We start from the raw sequence: 20,087 nt of genomic DNA on the forward strand, positions 1-20,087 counted from the left end.
GATGGAAGCTGCTTGCGTTGAGATAAAGATCCGTATGTATCGGCTTCCTATATACGCTGTGTCCTAATGTTCCGTCAGGTTTACGGCGAACAAGAATATCAAGAACTGGGAGACATCCATTCTGCTCCACTCCCATAGCGAATTTGATTTGAGGGTGACGACTGTTGAGAATTCAAGAAAATCCTGTAGTGTTTCAGGACCATGTGGCCAGATAGCAAAAGTATTATCAACGTACCTAAAGAAACAGGACGGCTTAAGAACCGCCGCATCGAGAGCTTCATGTTCAAACAACTCCATGATGAAGCTGGTAATGCCAGGAGAGAAAGAGGGAACCCCATAGTTACTCCATCCGTTTGTTCATAGTAACATCCATCATTCAAAAAGTACATGGACGTCAGTGTATGCTGGACAGTTCCGGCCTGAATTGATTTCGTATCAGCTGCATCGTATCCTTGACAGGAACTCTTGTGAACTGAGAAAGTCAGTCGAAACTGACCAAGAGGTCGTTTGGATTCACTTTCAAGTTCTTCAGGATTTTAACAAAATCAGAAGGGTTTCTAATATGATGTACAGTTTCCAATAAACATCCAACGGATTTTGAGTTGACGTAACTTACTTTGCTAAGCGATACGTTGGGCTCCCTATGGCGCTGACAATAAGTCTCAGAGGTACACCATTCTTGTGAACTTTTAGTAAACTATTAGAGTCGAGGTGGTTGGCTTCCATATGCGGACAGACTCTTCCGTAGATCTTCGGGAAGTCTGAACTTCAACAATAGGTTGGTTTTCCTCTCAACGGTTGACGTAGGATCTCTGGTTACTTTCTTGTAGGTACAGTCATCTAGTAGGTCAGCTATCTTCTTACAAGCTTGTGTAGACCTTACCCTTGTCAGCTGGTAGTATTATTATGTCTACGTTATTACGAAGCAATTTAAGAGCAGCATGTTCTGTTTTGGTTAGTTGGATTTTGGTAGAATGGCTCTGCGTACTCCTGGAGTAATACCATGTGAATGTGGTAGACGGTAGGGTAAACTGGACGTACCATAGAACAACGATCCTGTTTTCAGCAATGAATCTCAAACCGTTTAAGAGACGTCAAACATTGGCAAAGTTTTCAATACTGTTTAAAAATATATAATTGTGTAAACTGGTAATTACAGCAAACAATTACTGTAATCTTACAGAAGCAGAGGAAAGCAAAAATCATTTGTAGAATTCCCTACAAATACGCTATTTTAAGCAGTACAGCAAAGTTTACTCATTTCTTTCATATCCCCGGAACGGTTTGATATCAAATTGCTGTAAACTGTATTATGATAATTACGTCTATTGAAAAACCATATGTAAATCCTGAGATGTGGTATTTATCTAACAAATTTTTCGGAAAAAGAAATGCCTTTTTTTGAAAGAGTCAATTTCTTAAGCCCTTGTACCTTTAATCACATTTATTCAAAATTAATCATGTTATGATCAGAATATTCGACACCAGGAAGTTTCGGATGTGCGTTACCCTGTCGTCTCACTTGCATTATTACTGCTGCAGAGTCGTCCAGTGTCTGTATGTTTCTGATCCTGTAGCGTTCTTTGTAATACCGAACAATAATGTGATACTGTACAGGGTGGTCCATAATCATATCATGTTTCAAAAACTGCGGTAAAGAAACTACCAACATAATTTGAACATAAACACATTACTCTCATACCTTTCCTTACAAGAATTTTAATCTCTTATTCTCCATGACATGGTCTACCAAATCGATACATGCCTAAAGACTAAGAACAACGTTGTCACAAGCAGCTTGACAGACCCGTACTTGTGTCCTGTGGAACTCTTCTGTGGTAGTTCGGCCAAATTGCGTATGTAATGTTGACACACTTTGTCCTTTAAAATACCGCATAAGAAAGTCCGATGGTATCAAATCCGGAGATCGAGCTCCTTCTCGTCTCCGCGTAACTGTCTTGTTGCAGAATACAAACGTACACAACGCATACGCTGTTCCAGAGACAACCATTTTGCCATCCTGTTTGGCATACACTAAGGGTTCTAAGCCCAGTGATCATTATCCCCACTCTCAGACTACACAGCGTTGCAATATCAAAACTTTTTGCCCAGAATTACAAATACTACAGTCAGTCAAACATCATATACACAATTATGGGTTTAAAATGTGAATTTGATATGCGTTTTTTATCTAATAGTTTTAAAATTTACAAGGGGTTTTCAAAATAAATGGTTTACCCTATAAGACTCGCTTTCACTAAATATCTGAATCGAAAAATATCTCCAAAATCCACTTTTACTCGTATTTTACGATTTTTATATGTCAGTATCTACTTTCCAAGTGCATAATATTACAGCCTAAGTCGAACTCAAAATCTTATTTTTAACAACACAATTTCAGCTGAACAGAATAACACCCTAGATCAGACTTGGAATGTTATTCATTTCAGTTGGAGAGAATCACATTGCTGCAATGGAGAACTTTAATGACTGAGAAAGATTTTATTCGACTATAATGCTTTATTTGATTTTAATTGCAATCGATGAGAAATCGAAGAAAGTTGCTCATAAATTTTTTCGTCCACCTTTTGAAGCGGTAAGGCAATACCTTTTTCGCGGCTTTATTTACTTTTTATACGTAATATCAACCATAATTCCACATAATAACACAACACAGTGGCGTCACTTGAGGATTTGCTTTAAAGGGGGGAGGGGGCAAAGAGTGCATGCCTTTTCTGATTTCAGTAGAGTTTAAAACTTTTCGTTACTTAACAATATAAAAATATTTCCAATTTAGGGCATGAACTGTGAAAAACATTCCAAGTAGATAGACACATATATTTCACGTTAATATATCAAACTAACTAAACACAATATACGGTGCAAAGCTACGTGCTGAATAAGGTTGAATGTCTCGTGAAGACACTGTGTTGAAACTGTCACGTGTTTATGTTTTTATATATTTTTATTACATAGCCTTGCTCAGTGAATGACTGTTTAGTTTGACAATATGAAAGCAAGGACTAATAGAATAGTGAACGCTAATGTATGTTTCACGCAGTTGGGACTTCAAGAAGAGAAACAAGGAACGTAATTAATAAGACAAACCACAAAAAAGCACTTCTAAACAAAAACACTCAATTATAATTTTTCCTGCTCTTCCTGATAAAAAAATACTACGGTGGACTTGGGACAGATATCAAAATGAAATGAAATGAAATCTTTTAAGTTTTACATTCCACGGTTATGCCGGCTAAGCTAAAGGAGACTGTGATAATGAGAAATGAACGAAATGCTGGAATGAAGAATGTGGGAGGAAATGGGAGAACCCCGAGAAAACACACAAAGTTCACTTGGTGCGAGCTGGGATCCACCCACGGACTCCATGTACCAAAGATGAACGCTCCACCACTGAGCCATCGCGACCCCAGGACAGGTATCAAATAAGCATTGTTGATTCATTCAACAAAAGTAATTCATGAAAAGTTTTTTTTTAATATATATATATATATATATATATATATATACATCCTCCATTCCAAAAGAAACCGAACGTTTTAAAAAAAAAAAACAAAAAAGCAATGTACATTTTGGAACAAATCATTTTTATTAATCAATGTATTCCCCTTCTGCATCGATACACATATTTGCACGCTCCAACAAGTTGTCAAACGACTTCTCCATGTCCTTTATTGGAATGGTCTTTAGGACGGCGGTCGTCGCCTTCTCAATGGCATCAATCGATGCGTGCCACTTTCCTTTCATCGCCAAATGCAGTTTCGGGAACAGATAGAAATCGCACGGAGCGAGATCTGGTGAATAGGGCGGATGATGCAACCGAATAATGTGATTTTTGACCAAAAATTCAGTTACAAGTCGCGAACGATGTGATGGTGCATTATCGTCCAAAAGAGTCCAACTGCCGATTTCGCGATATTCGGACCGAATACGACGAATTCTTGCCAGCAAACGCTTCATGACGCCCAAGTAAAACTCTCCAGTGACTGTCTGGCCGGGCTGAACAAATTCTTTGTGGATAATTCCTTTTGAATCGTAAAAACAAATCAGCATCACCTTAACTTTTGACTTCACCAAGCGACTTTTTTTGGGTGTTCCTTAATCCGGCGCTCTCCATTCAGCACTTTGCCGCTTTGTTTCGGGCTCATATTCAAAACACCACGTCTCGTCGCCAGTTACAATCGATTTCAGGAAGTTTCGATACTGCCGAGCACTTTTAACGATATCTTTGCAATGAGCAATTCGATCAACTTTTTGGTCTTCGGTGAGTTTGTGTGGTACAAACCGCGAATTAACCTTCTTAAGGCCCAAAACTTCGGTCAAAATGCGGTATGCGGTTGTTTGAGGAATGCCTAATTCCATTTCAATAACTTTCACCGACGATTTTTTGTTATGTTTGATGAATTCACGCACTCTTTCGATGTTTTCTTCCGATAATCCGGTTCTGGGACGGCCTCATCTTTCGTCATCATCCAGCGTCTCTCTACCCGATTTGAATCGCCCGAACCACTCATAAACTTGCGTACGGGATAGACACTCATCACCATATGCATTTTGTAGCATTTGGTGCGTTTCACTAAGAGTTTTACCCAGTTTAACACAAAACTCAATTGCAGCTCGTTGTTTGAAACTCATTTTCCGACCGATGTACACAACACACTGACAGTTGAAACGCAATAACTTTGTTGCCGTGCATCCAAATGTCATGACATTTATACCAGTTGTCAATGAGGGACTACGCCATCTACCGGTAAAATATTACAACAGATGGCACTAGTGGTACTATTTGCTTTCAAAAGTTCGGTTTCTTTTGGAATGGAGGGTATATATATAAAGACTTTATTCCACACAGCAAGTTTATTGTGGAATTTTGGTACATTGTGTATAGTCAGTTCGTTATACCAGCCACGATATCTTGGCCAACTGCACCACCACAGCGTGGAACGCTATTTCCTATGATGAGATCCGACATTTCTGGGCACTGGGAGGGTATATAACATACTGATATACCCTGTTCATTTTGTCCACAGGTGTAGGAACCTGTTATTATTTACAATGTACAACCTACAGTGTACATAAAATTCTTGTACGACCACGATTTCTCTGTCCCCTTCTTACTATTTAACTAGCAGAAATGTTCGTTCTTCGTACTGGGATACTGTTCTCACACATTTTAAGATGCGCATTTTAATCGAAATCTACATATGCAAAACTGAAAGTGACTATGTTTGTGATTTCGTACCTCTTGAATCACGAGAGCGATTTCGATCAAATTTTCAACATAAATGAGGTTCTGGCCAGGCATGGCTTTTATCATTTCACTGTGATGGTGCAACGTAGAGAAGAGAGAGAGATATTTAAAAATGATCGAAAATGACCGACATTATTCTCGAATCTACAGTTTTCGGGATCGCTGAGATGAACAGTGACATTTCCGGTGCCGTTTAGATCCAAATTCAGCCCTGCAACTTGGAGGAAGGGGGAGATACATAAAAATAAACTAAAAAGACCTGTATCAAGAGAGCGCTTCAGTAACAGTAAAAAGTGATTGACTAACGGAGCATGTTACTAATCTTTCTTATTATAACCTAGCGAAGCGGGTAACTAACGCTAGTGAAGTTATAAAAACCACGTAGTCCTACGAGCTATGTTCAAAAAATTCATTTTAAACGGTTCACCTAATTCCTCACTTTCACCATTTTATGAATACAAATATAGAAATTACTTCCTGCTCCCGTATTTTTCCTTTTCTTCAAAAGCGCTGGAATATTATGTGCCTACTTTTTCTAATAATGTGTTTATGTACCGAAATTCACTGCCCTATAGAAGAAAATATTGGGAGTTAAAAGAGAAATCTGAAAATCGAGAAACATGGAAGAAAAATTTCCACACACAAAATTAAACCCAAGAAAAAAGAAAGAATGAAAAAAAAAAAAAAAAAAACATTAGTCTCAGGATCTGCCAAAGGCAGAATACTTAATACTAATAATAACTTGCAGGGCTTGTGAGGCACTCTATTGTTGGCATAAATTTTGAACACCTCTCTTTCTCCTTTAGGTTCAACCGTTTTCCCGTGATGGGAAAAATAAAATCACTTTAATTTTTATTTATATAAATGAAGTGTATTCTCATTCCCTTCATATTTAGTATTTTCTTAGTGTTCTTCAGCCAGGAAGAACTAACACGACTTAATAGCTTAATCATTAAACACCCGTAAATCTTTATCTTCACTGTCAGTTTGAATGAAGTGTTGAGAGAGAAAATGATACCTATTTTTAGAACGCTAAATCACTTCCACAAAGCACTCCTCCCTATCCACAATAGCTTTCGCTCGAAGTAGATCAATATTAAAACCGGAAGTTGTAGTGAATATCTACCACTTCCGGTTTTAATAGAGAGTTAAGGACGGAGATGAAATGTCCCCTTAGGACGCTTAATCGATTGTAGAAAATAGCTTCTCAGCATTTATCTCTTTTGCTTTATAGTGGGGACCGCAGTGGCTCGGTGGTAGAGCGTTCGCTTTGAGTGCATGCGGTCCTTGGTTCGATCAGAGCTCGTGCCAAGTGAGCTTTGTAGCGGACAAACCGTGTACGTGGGTTTTCTCGGGGTTCTCTCGTTTTCTCCCACTTTCTTCATGCCACTATTTCATTCATTTCTCATCACTACCGTCTCCTTCAGCCAAGCCGACATAATCGTGAAAATAAAACTTAAAAAGGTTTCACTTCAGTTTCATTGTACTAGTGATCAACGTTTAGTGATTCTGGTTAGAATATCTTCATCAACAAACTTGTCGCTTAATGGACCATTTACATCCCAATTAATATTAATGGTGTTCCATTAGGTAATTCCTGAGATTCATTTGTCTCCTGGACCAACGGACATACAAACACAGTAAATCCACAAATGAGTGCTGTTAAACCAAATTCCTGAAAGAATTAACTATCACTTACCTCTGGTCATACATCTCACTGCAATATTTGGTGATGCAGCCCCAACTCTAGATGTCGAGCTAAATACAAAGCGATTGCGCAATTCTCTACCCCATATTGCAGGAGCCTGCGACGAATATCGCCTTTCATTTATAACTTTCTCCTGCTCACCATCAGAATCGGAAACCTGAAACAGTACATTTTTTTTAAATATATTTATTTCAATTACAAGTATACAATGAACATGAACATTACAACAGGTAAAAAGAATTACCACGAATTCAATTGTACCACAAATGTACATTAATAACACAAACGAAAAAAAAAAAAAAAAAAGTTACTTTGCTTATTACTAAGGAAAGTTAAGTTAAAATGAATCACCAGTCAAACAGGTACCTTGTGACCATATTACCGTAAATACGCGCGTAATTTTCGCCCTCGTATAATTTTCGCATCCCAATTTTGAAGGGCATTTTCTGTATATTTTATTTTCCTCGCGTAATTTGCGCACGCGGAAACTTTTTGTGAAACAGCATTTTTCCAGGAATCAATTACGGTAGCTAATGAACAATTGGCAATGCAGCAAAGCCATTGTTGTAAGGTAAGAAACCACACGACTTCTTGCTACAAAGAAAATGTGTACCGGTATTTTCGTGTTATTTTGACGGGGGGGAAAAAAAATTAGATGATGTTCACTGATGTGGCTAATTTTTTTTTCCCGCATAATTTACGCACCCTTGTTTCAAAACAACTTTTTTCGTCTAAAAAAGTGCGAAAATTACGCGAGTAAATACGGTATTACACAAGTCTGGGGCGTATGGTGCGAGGTTCAGATTCCATTCCAACGAGAATTCACCTGATAAAGATTTGACATTAAGATGTAAGTCAACATCACATAAGAATCCGTGCTAAAGAAAGAAATTCGAAATAAAATCAAAACAGAATAAATACATAAAAGAGAAAGAATAACCCTTTACAAGGCAGTACGAAGACGGGCCGTTAAATGAGTCACTAGAGAAACCTTACAGCAAAAATATATTGGCTTTCTGTAAACGTATGTAATAAAACGGGTTAAGTTTATACTAGTATCGTCAGTTGGTACACACACCAAAAATGGCACTATATTCGAGCATGAGAACAATCAATCATATTAGAAAATGAATAAACAAATTACTTTTCATTTTCGCGCATACTCAGCGTCCATGGTTGGCTGGTTTAAACCAAGGTGATTTAAACCATGGTTTAAACCAATAATAATAATAATAATAATAATAATAATAATAATAATAATTTTAGAAGCAAAAATGCCGTAAGTCATCTAAACTTCATGGTGAGATTTCCACATATAGAGTTCCTATAAAAAAGTGAAGATCGATTTCCCTGACTTACCCTGACATAAATCCTTGTTTTCCCTGACAAATTCTTGAATATAAATGGGAATGTATGGGGTAAGTTCTACCATACACTTTTTAACGGTCTCCTTCATTCCAATAGCCGTCGAACACACAACTTTAATTTCCAATTTACATATTTGTTATGTCAATATTAGTAATCGTTATTTACACAAAATTTTAACATTTCAGTATCTAATAATATATGTATGATACAGTAATACATACCCAGTGCCGGATTTACGTATAAGCTACACAAGCTATAGCTTAGGGCCCCAAAAATTTAAAGAAAAAGCTGATTGTAATGTAACTTCCAAATAACAAGAAAATTCAAATAAGATAAGAAAATACAATAATGGTGCTTTGTATTGTTATCTATTAGGCTCGTATGTAGCAAGTAACAGAACTCTATTCCTTATCCCCACTTGCAGTGGGCCCTTATTTCCACTTAGGTATCTCTTGGTCCATAAATTAGTATACAGCATATATTCAAACCTAAAGTAGGGGGACATTTTGTCGCTGAAAAAGGAACTTGACGTATAAAGGGCCTCATCAAACCTAAATCCGGCACTGCACATACCGTGACATTGCAAATTAAACTTTCTTATTCTTTCTTGAAAAGACAATAAAAAGCAGTCAAGAATATATTGTCAACTCTTCCTGAGCCTAACCCTATCAGCCCCAATATTAGCAAGACAGGTTAATCCTGACATTTACATTTTCAAACAATTTTGTTTTGCTTTCAGTTCCTAAATTTATTTTACGAGAGCGTATTTCTCTTGTTTGTAACATAATTCCATTTGTTTCTTCCTTCTTCAAATTTCTTAACTTCAGCACTTAGTTTTCTTCTTTCACCTTTAATTTTACAGTCCCCTGCACTTTGGATTCGGTTGTTTAAGGTATTCATCATAGGATTCTTCGACCAATAGGAACAGATTCTACACCCCCATAGTACATAATTGCATCATGCACTCGCTTCTGTGGTACCTGAGAATCTTCGGTTCTGTTCTCTACTGATTTGGTTGGTCTTATTGACTGAGAACCCGTCCTCCACTCAGGCATTGCCGTGGGATAAAATTAATCATATATTCACAACATGCCGCAAATCGGAATATTCTTGCTTTTTGGTCATAATCTTTGCAAAGAAGTCATCTAACCTGATGCTGCCCATCTTCTCTTCGTATTCTCTGAAGTCAACTGCAAGAGGTCCCTGGATTTCAGTACAGAAAGACAAATTGACACTTTGCTTTCTCAGGTACAGAATCAGATATTCTGTCAAGCTCATACAGAATTTGTAGGATGCGCTTCATCCTAGTCTGAGCAAGCTCTGGATTGTCCTTTTGTAATCTGGGGTACAAAGCTAACAGAGCACGTACTAGTTTGTACTTCAGAGGGCTCCTTTCAACGATCTTCTTGATTATGCCCAGCAAAAAGTTTCGACAGTCAAGCCTGAAAGCTAGTTTATTTGATGCTTTCAGTTGTTTTTCTGTCTTAAAACCAATGGCCACCTTCCTTTTTTCTAGTAAATTTTCATTTGCAGTCAAATCCAAAGCAAGAAGCTTCACTGCACTGTCAGCAAGTTTTATAATGCTTTGTTTGACACAACGACTCGTTAGATTCCTTAAGAGAGAAAGAAGTTCTGAGTACAGGGAAACAAACAAATGGTTCAAGATTCTGGAATTTCCTTTAAAATGGTTCACACTTTGCTGTGACAGTTTTGAAGAAACAAAATTCACACTTCATGAATTGTCTTGCACATTTACGTTCCCTAACTTTCCATGACATTTTACGCAAAATGCATGATCTCCCAGACTTTCCTTGACATTCCCTGATTTTCCAGAATGTGGGAACCCTGCACATACCTCAAATCATCCTTATACAATACAAACTCAGGAAACATGTATGTAAGTGATTAGTGAAATCAAGAGTATTTTCTGCGTATGTATATGCATGAATGGTTCAGAGCCAGAGTGGACTCACCTGATTCATATCTTAATTCACTTCTTTTACTGATATGCATATTGAATTAAGTTGGTATAGTTCTGACTCAATGAGCTAACTTTGTCTAAATTATATCATCTGTAGTCTTTTGAAATTGTCATTTTAATAAGCTGTATAACTATGTAATTTGATTACATTTGTGCAGTTATGTATATTTTTGTCTTTCTGAAATGACTTAAAATATTCATCAGTACGCAAGATCAATACAACGAATTTCCATTAGACTACCTCCATGGATAAGTCGATAGGCCCGTCGCCTTTGTAATCAAGGAAGGGATCCTGCGTTCGAATCCAGAGGGAGGATAATTTCTCTCAGATGCAAACCAGGTACTGTTTCGGATACCACTTTAAGCTGTAGGTCCCGTCCTTCACAACCCCAGTGTTAGGTAAGGGCATTAAGTACAAAGAAATTTATTTCTATACATATTTTATCTGAATAAATGAAGTGAAGTAAATCTATTAAAAAAAAAAAAATAAATAAAACCAAATAGCCAACCCTGCTACCGTTGCTAACGCTCCTGTTTTATCAGACGCATTCCGAGCGAGTCTTCCAACTTTGACTTGCTCTGAACCGGAATCAGGATTTGCCAATCAGGCAAAAAAAAAAAAAAAAAAAAAAAAAAAAAAAAAATCCACCTGGGTATTTGGGCTTTTATCAGTATATTACTGGTACAACCCCGCTGCATCATAGTGCTTTAGTTTTTACGAGGCTGGACGTTCATTGGAAGAATTTGTCATTTTTACATAATGTGATCTAATGAACCGAGAAGGGAGATGCCCGAAATTCGAACTCAGCGTCACGCCGAAAAGGTTTGATTAATTTGGGGCATTTTTGTCACAAAGTTAGCTTTTTAGCTTTGGAAAATTTACCTTCATTTATTTTGGCGCCAGGAATAGATAACGATGGGATGTATGAGTCGCAATACTCGTAAACGTAAGTATTCATTTCGGGGCGTGTAAAATTAATATTTAACAGTATCATGCAAAACCTTTGCTCAGTTTTGCGCATTCTTGACACAAGATTTGATAGATCTTAACCAGGAAAAGTTCATAAGCATATATATTCACGTTACCGTGAGCGTCAAAAAAGATAACGCAAAAAAAAAAAAAAAAAACCTCTAACTCAGTACAATCACATCAAACTGACTAACATGATTTGTTTTCATCATGTGCTCGTAGCGCTTTTGCTCCTATGAAACTTGCAAGAAATGTATAACAAATGACGATCAGATTCATATTCAAAAGTGTAGAAATGAAAACAAATACCTACAGCTATCCACTCCTTGGTGGTCGTAACTTAGTAATAATTTGAACCTGTTTGTGAATCCAGAACTAACAACCAATAGGGACGAGAGAGAGAGTGAGTCTTCCAGTTTCTAATCCTACAGCCACGAAGGAGTTCTGAGATTTATATATATATATATATATATATATATATATATATATATATATATAGGGTGTTTCAAAACGTTTGGAAGGTGATTCCTGACACCAGAACAAATGTATAGACCAACCTGAGTGCACAAATGTTTCCTTTCGGAGTTATAGGCTGCGAAAACATGAAAAAATGAACTTTAAATGTCCATACCTCCAAAACTATAGGACCTACCGTAGTCGTGTCAAGACTTCACTTAGGAACTAATACGTGCGCTACCAGAATCCTAAGGTGCTCACGCAACAATTTTTATAGAGGGAGTTTGGCTACGGGCACTTAATTTGAAGGACTCACTCTAAAAATTGTTGCAGAAGTCTTTACCCGACTACAGTAGGTCCGACAGCTTTGGAGCTATGGATCTTTAAAGTTCATTTTTGCATGTTTTTGCCAGTTTATAACTACGAAAGGAAGCATTTGTGCACCCAGGATGGTCTATACTTTATCTTGGTATCAGGAATTACCTCCCAAACGTCGTCGTTCTTGTTTTGAAACGCCCTGTACATATTATATTATATTATATTATTTATACGATACGAACTGATAAGCAGGTAATAATAGTTACCAATTTAGAAAAGTATATGCTATGTATGATCTACAACAGTTATTGCCTCAAAATGCATCTATTCCCAGTGGCAGTGAGCTTTTCAGTGGAACCGATGGTGGTCAACGGAGACAGGCTTCACTATATATTATCAAACAAGAACAACTTTACTGTTTTCATCGTTCCTGAATAGTTCGGTCTTCAGTCATGTAAGTTTGCGAAAGACATGGATTCGATTTCAGATGAAGGCTCATACGGTTCTGGTTCCACATTAAGTACGTCTCATATAGCACATGTGATGAAAGGTAATTCCCAAGAAACGAACAAAATAGCATGTAGGTAAATATTATTTCTGCAATATAGAAACATCACATTTAATATCTATCTACGTTTGCCATTTACACTATATGGCCTAAAGGTAATAAAACATGCTATCAACAAAACCCTACAATATATTGTATCTATCCTGACATAGTAGCTAGCGCATCCTTTTGGTTGCACGTGGTCCCGGGTTCGATTCTCGGATAGAGCACATTGAAATATGAACGCATTATGGTAATTCGGATTTTATCTTGAACTCTTATCTACAGCCTGATATCTGAAAAGGGCAGCTGAAATTCCATAAATAAACGAACGTTGAAGACGAGAGAAGCACGAAATTCAATCATTACAACCGAATAACCATAAATGACACGAAGAACTTGTATTTTATCACTTATTACTAAAACCTGAAAGTCTAGAAGATTTCAATCACTATCGGTGAAGCTGTAGAGAGTTTAAAGTGGAGATGGGATATATATATATATATATTCTCGAGGAGCTTAATTGCTTGCAGGAAACCGCTTGTCTCTCAATTAATTACAATACTCTCTAGTGCTCAACGTTAACACCGGAGGTGATTGATTTTTTTTTTTTTTTTTTTTTTTTTTTTGCCACTTTTGCTTTGGAATGATGTCTTTCAGTTTAACGTCCCATGTTTATGCCCTTTAGGCTAGGGAGACGGATGATTACAGCCAGTGTATGATGAAGGAAGAATTGGTGGAACGAATATGAAAGGAAACGGGAGTACCGGGAGAAAACCGACAGACGCCATGTTGTCTACTGCAAATTTACTTGGCCGAGGATCGAAGCAGGAACCCCACGCACCAAAGGTAATCGTTCTACCACTTAGCCACCGTGCCCCACTTCTGATTTGAATAGAGAGTTAAAAGAGAAGGCAGTTCCCATTCTTAGAACGCCAAATCGATTCCGAAAAGCCGTTCCTGACTATCTTTTATCATTTTTGCTATAGTAGATCAATATAGAAGCTTAAGGGGGCAGACTACTGAATATTTTTGAAAAACTAATAATTTTTCTTTTGCCCGTTTCTCGTAAGTGGAAAGAGGTAATAAAATGTAACTTACCACAATAATAGATAATGCTATTTTACACCCGAAAATACGGATCGAAAGAATTTTCAGTGTTGCCATCCATAGAAATAACAGTGTGACCAGAATTTGAATTACTCAAAAATCTAGGTAAAGGCAGCGACTAGAAAAATAAACTCAACGATAATTGATCACTTATCATCCTGTCTATCCTTCTTGTTTACTACTTTTTTAACAATATTTCCATTTTTTTTATAAACCTTACATGAATTCTTACAAAATAAATAAGTCATTACAAAATAAATAGAAACATTATTTAAAAAGTAGTAAACAAGGATAGACAGAACGGTAAGTCATCAATTACCGTTGAATTCATTTTTCTAGTCGCTGCCTTTACCTAGATTTTTGAGTAATTCAAATTCTGGTCACCCTGTAATTTCTATGGATGGCAACACTGAAAATTCTTCCGATTTGTATTTTCAGGTGTAGAATAACATTATCTATTATTGTGGTAAGTTACATTTTATTACCTCTTTCCACTTACGAGAAACGGGCAAAAGAAAAATTATTAGTTTTTCAAAAATATTTAGTAGTCTGCAGCCTTAAGTGGATTTCTAAATGACATTCCTGATGGCGCTCCGCAACTGTACCTATGCTAAGTACAATATGTGGACATATATAAAAAAAAAAAAAAAAAAAAAAAAAAAAAAAAAAAAAAAAATGCAAGAGATTAGAATAGCATATTTACGCAGATATGAGTTTAAACGCTACATTACATGACTCTATATTCTTAATCTGTGCACCGAAAACAATTATATCCTTGTGCGTTTACTCCCATAGTATTTAGTTAACTGAAAAAAAAAAGAAGGTATTACGCGGACAATAGATTCTACCAAATTTTGACACAGTTCTTATAATTTGAGGTTAGGCTAGGGCCCCGTATTTCTTTTAGCAGTGCATGCACTAAATGAGGAGCTCCATCACTACCCTCAGATTGACTTCAGGAGAGCTGAGTATAAATACAGTTTGAACGTGTGGCATACAAACTACAGTGCATAAAACACGAACATTGTGCCAGATGACCACCAATGCTATCTAACCTAGGCAGGGCAGCAGCGTGGCCTAAACTGTAACAAGTGGATGCTTCCATAGAGAGTAGGCGCGTCAGCGACGGGGAGTGTACGCATAAACGAGGATGGTGGAAAAGCAAACCTACTTTCATTATTACTCACAATGAATTTCAATATGCTGTGCACTGACAGTAATTACATTCACACTCTCCAAAAAAATAAATAAATAAAAATAAAAAGATTCACATCGTATTTTACCTATATATTTCCTATTTGGGAGATGCGTCTGCTCAAGTGAACCCAAAAAAGAATTCAGGGGTTAAGTGCCGTATCGCTGGACCAATTTTAGGAAATTTACCGGGTCAATTGAAGAATTTATTTAAGTTAGTGAGGAGGAATGAGTGATAGTGATGTAAGTAAAATAATAAAATTGAAGAAAGTTGTTTTTTCTGTTGGCTGATTTCGATGATGTAAGCGGCACTGTATATGGAGGCGGAAGGACTACTTCGTGGCAGGATTGGCAAAAACCATGGTTTTTATTGAAAAAAACCAATAAAACCGGTTTTTTGGTTTAAACCAGGTTTTTTTGGTTTTAATAATTTGCTCTATATATTCATATCATATATATGGACAGAAATAAGTTTGTTTCGCCTTGATGTTATTATGCAACAACCGGATTATGCTGGAAGGGGCCACATAAGCTAAAGCGGAATAAAAATCGCTTCTCGAGCTACATCCGAGAGAAATTGTCATCCATTTGAACTCGGAACCAGGATTAATTGGCCACAAATGCGATACGTCTGCGTCCGACTCACTCACGAAGGAATCCTGATAAAAAAATACGATGTACGGATCTTTACATGCTTCTTAATATAACTGTCAAGAGTCATTTCAGAAGGACAAAAAGATAAACAGTTGCACAAGTGAAACCATTATACAGAATTACATATGGGCAATTTCAAAGTATTACGGAGTACAGAAGAACTAATTTAGTTCTAGTTAGTTAACAACGACTTTTATTGGTCCAAATTAAAGAAATACGACGACTTAATTTGCATATCAGTAAGAAAAGTGAATAAAGATACGAATTATTTGAGTCTACTTTGGCTCAGACTCATACATAAATAGATAGGAAAGATTCTTCTCATTTCACTAAATGCCTCTCATGAGGTCTGTATGACTCCCCCCCCCCCCCACACACACACACACACAAAGTACGGCATTTTGATGTATTTTATCAATAGTAAACATTGAAACGAAAGAATATTTAGAATATTTCTTTGATTGCAATTACATAATAATAACAATCACAAAACAAACATTTATAAACTTATTTAAAAAAAAGTTGCTTTTGTAGTATAATCTTTTTGAGTAATGAATGGGAATTTAGGTCTGAATATAATACGAATAATATATGGGAATGAAACGTAATAACCCATAAATGTGTGTTCATCAAGATTTTACAAACACTTACACTTTTACGAACATTTTTCGTTTTTTGGTTTAAACCAGTTGTTTTTTTTTAAAAAAAAAACCAGTTGGTTTAAACCAGCCAACCCTGCTTCGTGGAGAGGTACATTTCTTACGAAAAAGTAGCGTGAAAGGCATAGCGTTGGGGAAGAAGGAAGAGCATTCCGAGGGCTATTTAGCTGGGTATTCATTTAAGGAAAGGAAACTGCTGTAAACGATTCTCTTCTTGAAATTGGAAAAGTTTAGAAGCCTCAGTCTTGAAGGAAAGTGACTTCTAACTGAAAGGAAATGTAATTCAGCACAGTGTACAGAAGCTGTATTGTAAGTTAACAAGTGACGCGTTGCAAGTATGAAACCATGATAAGAGCTATTGAAATTTTTATGATCGCCAAAAGCCACATGTCACTACCCTCGCCTACGCGTATACCCACAGCCGCTGACGCGCCTGCTCCATTCGGATTCAGCGCCCACTCGCACCACTCGGGCTCTCTGCTGCGCTCCTGATCTGACTCGGTTAGATAACATACGTGCTTTTTTTTTTTTTTTTAGTGGTCACCTAGCACAGGTAGGTTTATGTATTTATGCTGTAGTTTTTATGCCCCTAACCTAATCATCGAACCTAACTTAATGTAATCCAACAAAATAGAACCGAATGCAGTACATTTTGGTGCTTTTTTCAGTTTCCAAAGTGGTCTGGCGATAGGGCGCTAATGCCGGATTCAGTTTGGTATATCACGTCGATAGAAAACACTAGACACTTACTTCTAACCACTCAAATGATGACAGAGCCTACTATCTTATTCAATCAAACACTGATTTAAATAAATAAAAGATTAAAAACTGGGTAGACCAAGTCTAACTAGTAATTCTAATAATCACTGTCACAAAGTGCTTTATTTTGTACACTTACACGAAAGTTCTGTCCAGCAGCTTAGCAACAATAAATGCACCTTATAGCCTTACTGTGTGAATCACACAGTGCAAAGGCCAGTTAACTCTAATTCTAAAGGATAGGCACGCAACCAAAATTAGAACATAGGACAGATGAAAAAATATTTTTATATAACCCTAGAGACTTAGTCTAACATTGAACGCAGTTCGTTCATATTTACGAATAAATTAATCAAATCAAAATCATGCACTGAAAAATATATTTCAGCATTTTATTTTAAGGAGTAATGATATTCGGTGATACTTTCACTTTCGAATAACGGTTTCAACGAATCGCGGAAATTGATATTCCACACTATAGACACAAATTTTCGAATCACACCTTGCACGACATAAAAGTCTACCTTGTACTTCTGGATATAATTTTGTTTACGTATCCAGCATACTTTTCTAGACGTTAAAATCAAAGCAATATACATCCTTTCAGAGCAGCAATTACCAAGCTCACTCTTATCTATTGCTTATTAAACAAATTATCAATGCATCCTATAAATCGATACGTTTTGACTACATCATTAAAGTAAGGTTATTTATTTATTAGTTTCAACTGAAAACTTCATGGTGAGCAATATACATGAATTTCCGATATTTCTGTATTACAACTACTGTTAGTTCAGATAAAGCTTCTGTGTTTTAAAATATATATATATATATATATATATATATATATATATATATATATATATATATATATATAATGAGCAAAAAACGTCGCTTACACAACAAAATTGAACGAGAAGAAAAGCTAAATCATACGGACATACCTCCACTTCCTGTTTCAGTGTCGCACTACTTCTAACCGGCATTCTTTGAAAATTCTCAGTCACTTCAGCTGCTTTTCTAGTTTTGACCATTTTTCACAGAAGAAAACAATCAAATATGCAGATACAGAACACAGGAATGTTCTTATGCACACTCATTTCACTATGGCAGTCTTCACCTTCCTGGAAAATTTCTTCTTTCAACTGAGACTCTACGTGAAGTTCGCTGCAACAAAAAATTATCCTCGTATCACTTATGCATTACAAATTAACCGCTTCCATTGTAAATATATCACCTTTGACAACAATATAAACAGATTTGGTGCTAGTAGCCCTCAATATAAAAACGCTTTCCACCAATTTGGTATCAGGTGAGATATAACTATGTCAGATAAATATGACCTTATAAACCAATATTATTTAAATAAATCTTAAAATATATATTTTAAACAACATTAACACTAAAAAATATTGATAGTTTCACTTACCCCAATCCCATCACTGTCACAACCATCACAAAGACATCCTCTTCTACCTGCCACTACCGACACCGACCCCCACCGACTAACAACAGAACAGCATAAAGTGAAATGGCGACAATTCTTATTGGCTGCTGATCTATAGTATACAGCTTTACAGCATATTCGTCATTACGGCGCCTTTGATATTGACTCCTAAAGTTAAAATCTTAGGAAGTTAAAAGATTTAATATATTCTTTCTCTTATGAATTACATTCCATTTAGTTAACATTCAGCAAGTCTTCTTGCTTTTCCTTCACAACGAAAGTTTCTTTTCGCATTCTAGTAAAGTTGAAAATACTTATAAAATATCGCGAAACAACTAATTATGTTTTTAAAATTAGTAATTGAGCGGGAACGCGCGGGAAGAGTGTTTCCTGAATTTTTTTCCCGCTTTGTTCTTGAAATTACGAATTTGCATATATCTTAATGCAACAGTGAATATGTCAAGCTTTAAATGCTTTCCGAAATGAATAACGATATTGGAAATAAACATATAAGTAAAATATTTAGAAGAAAAATATTAATTAATACCATATGTTAGCACTTAAATGTCATTGCAGTAATTAGCGCTGCTAATATTTTATAAAATCAAATCCTGTATATTTTTAGATATTTCTGTCTTAAAAATCGCCTGAAGTATGATGCAGCACTTAAGATAAACCTAATAGCCAGAGAGTGCGGTAATCAGAAATAAATTTAGGAGAAAAATCAGGGAATATTCTTCCGCAGAAAATAAATTTCACTTATCGGAATAAATTATTAGGGATGCATTCGAGTCGAATCGAGTCGAGATTTAAGCCTGTCTCGACTCGTCTCGAGAAAATGTTGTCTCGACTCGAAGATATGTTTCTGTCTCGACTCGACTCGAATTCGAGTCGAGACGTCTCGAAATTCGAGTCGAGACAAAATATACGAGTTAAAATATACGCACACATCAGCCAGACCATCATGACTACCTACCTAATTGTCAGTATGTCGACTTTTGGCATGGATAAAAACGGCGACACGTCTTGGCATACACGCAATGATCCTTGATAGGTCGCTGGAGAGAGCTGGCACCACATGTGCTCACTCAGGTCACCTAATTCCCGTAAATTCCGGGAAGGGGGGCGATGTGTTCTGACGTCACGTTCAATCACATCCCACAAGGGACATCACTCAAATGTCCGGCTCCAATTTCAATGAAACTTTTTTTTTTTTTTTTTTTTTTTTTTTGCTGATAGAAGGCATGTATGCATCATTACTTGTGATGACAAATTTTTGCCATGGTGCATGTTTTCTATTTTTTTTTAAAAAAAAATTAACTTTTAAGAGTTGTGATGTGGTTATTAGAGATTACTACAGAAGTCCCTTACTACCCTTTGTAAACGGAGCGTTAATGAAGAAAAGTGAAGAAAAACCATGTGGATACATATAAGTCCTGGGGAGAAGTCGTATGGTAGATATGACCTTGATGGCAGCCATCTTGAAATCCGCCATTTTGAATTAAGGTCAAGTTTTCAAAATGGGAATAGGGTAATATGATACATAATTTCGGGCTAGAATTTAATTAGAAAAATAATGGTGAGGTTAGTTTTAAGATACACCCATTTGGGGGAAAGTTACAGGAATAGTAATTGTTTTTACTTACT

General features: G+C 36.4%; 1 protein-coding gene across 4 annotated transcripts in view; it reads right to left on the minus strand.

Moving 5' to 3' along the window:
- LOC145671379 (ATPase family AAA domain-containing protein 2-like) overlaps window positions 1-18,700 on the minus strand; it is a 116,756-nt gene extending 98,056 nt beyond the window's left edge. For 2 of the 4 annotated variants that reach the window (XR_014128517.1, XM_081740461.1), the window contains exons 1-3: window positions 18,423-18,699; window positions 17,938-18,160; window positions 6,969-7,134 (exon numbers count right to left, since the gene is read on the minus strand). Coding sequence is in view for 3 of the 4 variants with exons in the window: in XM_081740461.1 (XP_081596587.1) it covers window positions 6,969-7,134; window positions 17,938-18,027 (256 nt within the window). In the remaining variant the exon portion in view is untranslated. Of the gene's footprint in view, window positions 1-6,968; window positions 7,135-17,937; window positions 18,161-18,422 lie in introns of all 4 variants that reach the window. The other 2 variants (XM_081740485.1, XM_081740475.1) reach the window with 2 other exon arrangements.
- Between the last annotated feature and the right edge of the window lie 1,387 nt (window positions 18,701-20,087).

The sequence above is a fragment of the Thermobia domestica genome, chromosome 2 (assembly GCF_964235325.1).
Source record: "Thermobia domestica chromosome 2, izTheDome1.hap1.1, whole genome shotgun sequence".
NCBI lineage: Eukaryota > Metazoa > Arthropoda > Insecta > Zygentoma > Lepismatidae > Thermobia > Thermobia domestica.